The 9,092-nt window shown below is 38.0% G+C and overlaps 1 protein-coding gene across 2 annotated transcripts; it reads left to right on the top strand.

Moving 5' to 3' along the window:
- Positions 1–1,723: 1,723 nt before the first annotated feature.
- LOC139124633 (carbohydrate sulfotransferase 1-like) lies at positions 1,724–7,664 on the top strand. Of its 2 annotated transcripts, none has more exons than XM_070690762.1 (3): positions 1,724–1,798; positions 2,470–2,525; positions 6,385–7,664. In XM_070690762.1, the coding sequence occupies exons 2-3, from the start codon at positions 2,492–2,494 to the stop codon at positions 7,416–7,418; spliced, it is 1,068 nt and encodes a 355-aa protein (XP_070546863.1). In that variant the 5' UTR covers positions 1,724–1,798; positions 2,470–2,491; the 3' UTR covers positions 7,419–7,664. The 2 variants fall into 2 exon arrangements, with proteins under 2 accessions (XP_070546863.1, XP_070546862.1); XM_070690761.1 differs by having other exon boundaries at positions 1,788–1,847.
- The last annotated feature ends 1,428 nt before the right edge of the window (positions 7,665–9,092 follow it).

Genomic DNA, 9,092 nt, shown 5'->3' with positions numbered 1-9,092 from the left:
GCCGCGTATTACGCCCAAATTTTAGGTTTTGGCTTTAAAGGGATATAGTCGTCGGAACTGCGCCTGTGCGAGTTGCTTGTTTACAAACAGTGTATTTCGTGCACGATATCAAGATGCACCTCATCATCATAGCTGCAACATTTAAATTATACGATGATAGATTATGACAGACACGTTTTAACTGTCATCAATCACGATTGTGCCTTGGATACATTGTTGCCATGGGTCGTATGGGCCCCATACGACCTTTGAGCGCAGTTCCGACGACTATATCCCTTTAACGTGTCTGAAACATGTTTGCAGCCACTTTTGTACGTTTGCGCCGTTTAAACGAACTTGCAAATAACGAAAGAGTATATGAAATCACAATTCCGAGATGGAGCAATTGTGATTTTTACTTAAGTAATATTCTGTTTAACTGTCTTGGAATTATAGCTAGGTCGTCACGTCCATAGACAGAAACGGCGCGTTCACTGAAGATTCGCAACATGAGTGTGTATTCTCGTTTCTACCTCCATGGTATGACGCACAACGACAAACAGGTCTAAGATCGATAGGTTACTGTACTAGTATTCTACCAAATTATTTGTGCCATAATTTCCGTGGTCAATGGTGGTACGCAGGGCTAAGGAAAACCGCGCAGAATCTTCGCCCGCTTTTGCATAAATGTTCAGGAGCTAGCAAAAGAGTTTGGTATCACCACAGTTTGCCATGCGTAGAATTCGTCATCGCTAGATTAAGAGCGCCATATTATGCATTAACGTGCTATCGAGACAACCGTACAAAGCATTGACACAATGTCATTATAGGCGGCCAAAAATAAATAAATGAATGTATATGTATTGTAACTATAACGTACCAAACTGATATCCAGAATCTATAGACTATTCCATGTTTTAAACGACAACAACGCGACGTGTCCCTTTTACGTTCATATGAACGTAAATTCTATAGCCAACCCTGTGTACAATGATACACGCCACGTGCTTAAAATCAGAACTATCGTATTAATAATACGAAACTAATATGCGAAAGTAGTCTTAGTAATAAAATACCCTTAAATTGTCACAGGTTGTGCAAATGTTAATATGTCCAACCAATACCTGTATCATTATTGCGTTATTAAAAAATACCATGCGACCTTATATTGCTAGAAAGTCATAATTTGATCTGAGGATTTCAACGAATTTCATACTTTGAATGTTTTAAAACAATGCGCGCCGAAAATCACCAGAACAATACGGAAAGGGTTGATAGAGTAGATCGCAACACGGAAGGTACAACAAAACAAATGAAAAAAAAAACAAGCACCACAAAAATACTGCATTATTAAAATTGTCGAATTTGTTTCCTTTTCTAGTTTTCTTAAATAATCAGCGTATATGGAAGGTGGGAAAAGAAGTGTAATCGTTGGAAAATCTGAGTTAAGTGCTCCTGTAATCAAATTCCGTCAAATGCTTGATCGCAATATCCTAAAAGTAAATAACGAATCCCCGATTTCGTAATGAAACTGTCTGGTGATCAACAGAGGGTATCAACCGGTTTGTAAATGTTTTTTAAGTTTTGTTAGTTTTTAATTGAACACTGATAGAAATAGAAATGTGTCTATTTATTCCACCTCTGTCATTATATGCACGCCTCCTGGATCGTGATTTTGAATTGAAATACAAAACGAAAACACGGGGCAAATGGCCATTGGACCATGAGATTACTCAGTCATTCGCTTGCAGATTGGTGCGTCAGGTTGTAAATACTGATTTGACACGTACGGCATAGCGACCATTTCACGAACAGAGAGGTGAGTGAGACTTCTGGGTCATCCTTGAAATTTGGCAACATTGATGCAAGTACGTTGTTACATATTATGTTTGCTTTTTCTCTAACCGTGTGAATTCAAACAACAACACTCTCTTGTTTTCACAAACGACAAAATGTCATTTCTTTATCGATAGCACTATAGACCGTCGATAAAGTTTCACGACCGTCTATAATAGCACAGACGGGAAATCTATGCTGCTCTCTACATCTAAACTGCTAATTTGCGTGTTTCTGTATCCATGATCGATTACATTGTCTGTTAGTTGTTTAAAGCAATATGTGACGGATTGACAGATAGATTGAACCGATGATGACTGACCAAGTAAACCGTGTATTGTCTCAAGGCAAAATGGAAGACTAACATCAACGTTTCTTTGCGAAATCTCGATTGAATAACAATCACATATAATAGGACTTTAGACATTACTAATTATATAAACTAATATTAATCCGTGCAGTGTTTGTACTACAGGACACGTCATCCAAATCTCTAACAACAGAGCAACGTTGAGACGATGACATGCAATTAATTACAGCTGTCGACGGCTGCCGTTTAGCTGATCCAATACAAACAGTGGTGCGCAGTAACAACCAACATGTACAAAACAAATTTCATCATAATTTGCGACAATGTTGCTTTTTGTTTTTCAGTCTCACTGGAAGGGAAGTTCGAATGATGAAACCCTCCAAACAGCTCGTGAAAGGTGGTAAGTAATGGCAGATTCCTTGCACGCTTTAGTTCCAATCAAGGATCATATCACACTCTACGCTCTTTCGAATGTCGAACATCAGTAAATTTCCATACCAGAATAGTTGACATGACTTAAGACATTAAAGCAATTACCATGTTCGATCTTTAAACAGTAGTTCTTCATGATAACATGTTACTACATGTATTTATCACATGAACTGGTCCGTATCACCACCTGTGTGACGTACACGACACAGATAAGAAATCCATCTTATTTACTCCTGTTGTAAGTCATCAACGGGAACTTTTTCGTTGCAATGGTACCTTTCACACATGCACGTTGCGACACAGACCGATTTGGTGTGTTCGATGTCGTGCTCCATGGGCATTTTTACAAACGAGGAAATATAGAAGACATGTCAAGCGAAATTTCGAGTCGCTAAAGCTTTAGGTATTCCGAAGAATCGAATGAGAACGGCAGCGCTGTGCCCAACACAAGCGTACACACTGCTTGTCATCGAACGGAATCGTTCGGGCTCGCCAAGGTCATAAACTTGTGATATTTTTAGAAGCCACGGCATCTGTAAATTATAAAAGTTTAAAAGCTTCTGGTAGGGATTTTTCTAAATTTTTTAAAGCTAAGGAATTGATAATGGCAAACATTTCAAAGAAATTGGAGGAAGCAATTTTAGGTACGTCTGTCACTGTGTGTTGTGTGTCAAACACTAATTTACATAATTTTCCAGGTATTAACAACTTTACGTTGACAAAAGAATCGTTTCTGACACCTTCTTTTGATACCAATATAACAGAATGTTAGAATTGTGTAATAATTTGCCGTATCACGCCCAGGCACACTTTACCCAAATATGGGCAAGCGCGTGCATTTCAGAACAAGTTTTATTCTGGTTACTACGCGCGTTGCTATCAGCAAACGTTCCATTCGTAAACAAAGCCAGTGCGAGATTCGGACGTCACCTCCGTTCTTATCGTAGGGGCGAGAGTGAAGTTAGCGAAATTTGGTGATATTTCTCAGGGATTCATAATAAAATCCAGTGTTAGCTAAGGACATTTTCGATGATTACTGCGTTTTTGAAAGATTTGAAAGTGAACTGATATAAATCAGATCGAGTCAGTGTGCGGTCATGCAACAGATCTAAGCCTAGCCGTCACTCGTCGCCCAACATCAAATACACGGCCATTTTATCGCGAAATCCTCATAAAATTAAAGGCACAATATTTGTTCAATTGACCTTTTTACTGGTTATCTCATCTCACTGCTGGTGCAATGAATTTACGATAAGTTACATTACGCCGTTCTTCTTACATCTAGATTTTCGCCTTATTCTTTTTGAGTATACGTACATTGCCCAAAAGGTTGTACAGGCTACAGGTAAACAAATGACGTCATCGCTTTTCCGAAATAAAATACAAAAATGGTGATCAATATTTGACATTCCAAGAACTTCTGTCTCTAAATTCTCTAAATCCTTGCACATTATTTTTAACGAAATATTTATCATTTCATAAGGTACATGATAATACCTTTATGGCCCTGATACGGTATTTGCGAACCTCGGTCGTACGGCGTACGGGCCCTCGCAAGCTCGAGCCCTTTCGCCGTACAACCTCGGGCCGCAAAAATCGTATCATGGCAGCTAAGATAATTAATAATGATATAATAAATGCACACCATGATGTGATAAATACAAGTCATGATATAATGAATGGATATCATAACATGACAAATCCACATACTGACATACTCAATGCCAATGTTGATATGCTAAATACACATATTTATGTGTTAAATGAACACCCTGGTACACCAAATACACATATTGACGTCGTAATTGCACATAGTGAAGTGATGAAATTGCATATTGTGTGGGAAATGGACAACATGCGACAACAATGGCTTCCATAGACCCCCTCTGTGCTGTTTTAAATTACATGATCCCCCCCCCCTTTCGCTTTTTTCAATTTAAGGTGACCCCCAGGATTTTGCCGGCGTACGCTCCATTATCACCATTCTGTTTTGGACTTTCGTCCTTTAAAATTACCGCCTTTTCTACTTGAAGACGATCTCACTCTAACCAGTAGCTCAGAAAAACGATGCGTCGTTTGTTTGATCAATTGTAGCCATACTGTTGAAAAATGAAACCACTGTGGATACCAGTAAAAGCAGAGCTATTGTTTTGAACAGGGGTTGCGGTCTTATAAGATGTGAGAACTGACTGCCCAGTAGCAGTAACTTCTTGTACAGTTATCTTGTCATTGTCATTGTCATTTCCTGGAATCGTCGTTGGGTCCAAGCACAAAAAAGCGTTAAGTGAGTAGCTAACAAAACTTTGTATTCCCTGATAAGTTGCTTTTATAAATTTGGTCCACTGCAGGTGATCATTGCCCTTAAATATCTGATTATAAGATACTCTCTAATCAGTCTATGGTGTGATGCACATTGACAAAATCACTTATGCTGCGCCATATTCTTTAACTGTACAACATACAATGAATAACTGCTATGAGAGGGAGTTGGGTTGACCAGCTTTGACAGTAAATATATTTTTGTAAAACCATCAAATACTTGTTTTGAATTGTGAAAACGGATAAAAAACATAATTCGGTACCAATTTTTATGAAGTTCAAAGTCGCAAGTTTGATCTAAATCGTTATAATTCATGGGTGAGAGGTGCAAAGGGCTTGTTACAGAGTGACGTATTTGGTGAATTTTGGAAACCATAAGGGATTTGTAATGAAACAGTTTTCCTATGGATTTACAAAGGCGTTAAGGTATTGAAATACAGTGGTGGATACATGATATGAACAACACCAGTGCCAAACTTCATTTTTAATTGATCTTCAAAAAACAGCTGGCTCTAGAAACATACTTAATTTGTACAGATAAGCCTGTTTTCAGACATGCTAGTTGTAGCTTTAGAACATTAGCAATCTCTCAGAGGATTTAGAAAGGTAGTTGGAATAATATTTCAACACCAGACAGACTATGTGAATTGTGTAGTTTGCAGATATTAGATGAGTATCACTTTCTATTCGTAAGTCAAGAGTATTATACATTATTACCTGAATACATGGATTTATGTGACTGGGAGCAGGTGACATTTACCCGATGCCGGGAGGGCAAATTGGCTCCTGCCTCGAGGGCACATGAAATCATGTATTCAGGCAATAATATTCTTATTACCTGCCTCTTCACGGTAAACGCTATACGACATTTAGTTACTTGCAAGGCATTCTCAAACAATTTTACCATTATCTACAAGTATCAAACAGATTTTAACGAAAGTCAAAATAGAAGTGCGTAAATGGATATTTTGCATCTAGCGTTAAGCGTATACTTTGTCGTCGAAAACGTCGAAGAGCTTCCCTAGACCGAGTAACTGTGGAACACGTTTAGTACATCGCTCATACAGCCTGATAACTCCCCGGATGTTCCTATTCAAATCAATGCACTGATTTCCACTTACATGGAGGCATGTAATAAAATGACTTGAGAACAAAATACATTTCTTTTTGTTATTACAACCCTTCTGTAATCTACCAAATCAATTAATATATTTTATCTCAAATTAGAGCCATCTTGAGAAAACAGACAAAATACGTTTTTCTAGCAACAAAACGGCGAAGACAGTTTACCATTGATTTGCACGCATACCTACAGTGTTATAATGCTATTTTGGTCCAAGTTGCTGCTAAAGCTTAATTGTTTGTACACAAGTTCTTTCTTTTTCTGTATATAATCCTTACATTTAACTAGCGATAAATATTTAACATTTCTGTTACAGTTTGCACATGTTGGCCGACCGCCACAAGTACTGAAATAAATGTAGTAAAACTGAATGTTGCTTTTTCAGGATGCTTGTTGTTTGTTTCCATGGCAACAGTTATACTGATCTACATGGGCCGCTATTCGATTGACCAATTAACAGAGAAGCAGGTATCTATGGCGGATGACGATGAAAATGTATTACAACTCGATCGCAAATCAGGGGCTGGCATACACAAAGTGTCCCAGGAGCGCCGAAGGCACGTGCTCGTCATTGGACGAATGTCTTCGGCAACCAAGACCATAGCCAGGCTGCTAAGCGACCACGCCGACTTTTTCTATGCGTATGAGCCTGGTCTCATGTTGTTTAAGAAAGTCTACCACAAGCATGTCTTAATCGATAGCAAGGGTTATTTGCAGGACATCCAACCGGCACTATGTAGCTTTTTAGAAGGCTTGTATGACTGCAACTTTACTTCACAGAATTTTTTTCTGGAGGCTATAAATTTTAACACGTTTTACAACAATAGAGGGACATTGGCCGATTTGAAATATCCGGTCACACAGGACGAAATCGCATCATTTTGTCAATCAAATCGCAACATTATGTCCAAAGTAGTTCGTTTAAGTGACGTCACATCCTGTCTCCCTGTTTTCAAGAGAAAAAACGTGAAGATGGTTTTCCTTGCTCGAGATCCGAGAGGACTTGTAAGTTCGAGACTTCGGCGCTGGAGAAAAGGGTTGACATCTTTGGACACGGAGGGAGGAGCAAATCATTATCCGCTTATCAGTATTGTAAAGGAGCACTGTAATTGGCTAGAGATGGTTTTCAATTTGTTGAAAGACGCTCCTGATTGGCTGAAAGAAAACTCTATGCTCATTCGATTCGAAGACTTGTGTCTGTATCCAGACATTATCACAAAGGCTTGGTTTAAATTCGTTGGGCTTGAAGAGCCGGGGATCGATTCGGCAGTGTTAGAATCCCGTAACGAGACAGCAGTGGGCTGGATGAACGCTCATAATTTACAAAGCTTAAAGAAATGCAGGATGCTTGTCCAAAACATATATATGATGACTTCGGATGGAAAACGTTCAAGAGCGAGGACGAATTACAACAAGTAAACCTATCCTGGTACAGTCCAATGCCAAGAAACAAAATAGTACTTAAATACAGGATACCTTGAGTCTACTTATTGAAAAAAAGTGTCTGTCAAATACTACACTGGTCGTTTCTAAAAGCATTCAAATAGTTGCATATGTATGTATGTATGTATGTATGTATGTATGTATGTATGTATGTATGTATGTATGTATGTATGTATGTATGTATGTATGTATGTATGTATGTATGTATGTATGTATGTATGTATGCATATAGGTATGCATGTATGTATGGATGTATGGATGTATGTATGTATGGATGTATGTATGTATACATGCATGCATGCATGCATGCATATAGGTATGTATGTATGCATGTATGTATGTATGTATGTATGTATGTATGTATGTATGTATGTATGTATGTATGTATGTATGTATGTATGCATGCATGCATGCATGTATGTATGTATGTATGTATGTATGTATGTATGTATGTATGTATGTATGTATGTATGTATGTATGTGTATGAGTGTGCGTGTGCGTGTGTGTATGAATCTTTTTCTTAATATGTATGCTCATTCACAAATAGATGTTTGAATGTGCATGTGCATCTATTTAGTATCCATGAGTGATCGGTTATGTGGAGCATTAAAGCGTTTACAATCTTACAGTTGACTGTAACCATGGTGTACTTAAAGTTAATGTTCAACCCATTTCTGTTCATCGTTTAGTATGTAATTTCTGAATCTTGATTGATGCTTGAGTCTTTGCTTTCTTTTATGTCATTGTACAAGTGTTTACGTGTAAATCACAACTGCGAAATGAGCTAGATTAATGTCATGCGTTTTTTCCGCGGGGTATACTTTAACAATATGTTGTACTGAAGATATTTTGCTTAGTATTGAATGGTACATGTTATGTATAATTTTTTTGTGCATTTTGTGCAGAATCTCTGCATAAATATGTTCACGTGACCAACATTTATAGACTGTGGAACTTCTTTCAAAATAAAGCTTGTCGGTGTACAACGGCATACTTATGGTGAACACAAATATTAAACCACTAAATATACGGCAAACGCATACTTTTGGAAATCTCGGGACACATGTAATCCTTGGCAACAATCGCTTGGCAAAAAAAGTTTTATCAAGGTCAAGGCAGAGTTCATTGGTCCATCTTGATGAAAGAGTACCATTGGCTGTAAAAATCTGAATTTACTAATTCTTAGTCTTTTGCCTGACTGTTGAATATGCCTGGAAAATTGCTCCAACCTTCCTCCTGAGAACAGTTGTCATGTACGTAGATTAGTCCTCGCCAGACGTAGGTGGTACAACAAGACCGTAAAACTTGGGCAATTGAAGACGAACACGCCAGTAGGATTGAAGTTTATGACTTTATTTATAACACTGGTCGTACAACCGTGTAACAACTAAAAGTTTCTGATATCGTATCTCAAATAGAATGAATCTCCTTTCTCGTTCATTACAATTTAAGTTTACTTCCTGACGGTATAATCTATATTATATTATCAGTCTGCACGATGACCGGGCTTTTCCGGTACCATTGCATGACGGGTAATATAGGCAAGAATGGCGTCTTTCAGTGGCGTCATTGAAAGTAAACAAAAGCAAGCAATATCGCCAATTTAAAGACGCGGTTTTCTCATAAACTAAGGTATATTTTCACTGTTT

The sequence above is a fragment of the Ptychodera flava genome (assembly GCF_041260155.1).
Source record: "Ptychodera flava strain L36383 chromosome 23 unlocalized genomic scaffold, AS_Pfla_20210202 Scaffold_24__1_contigs__length_23054250_pilon, whole genome shotgun sequence".
Taxonomy (NCBI): domain Eukaryota; kingdom Metazoa; phylum Hemichordata; class Enteropneusta; family Ptychoderidae; genus Ptychodera; species Ptychodera flava.
This window is presented reverse-complemented; position numbering and strand designations above follow the sequence as displayed.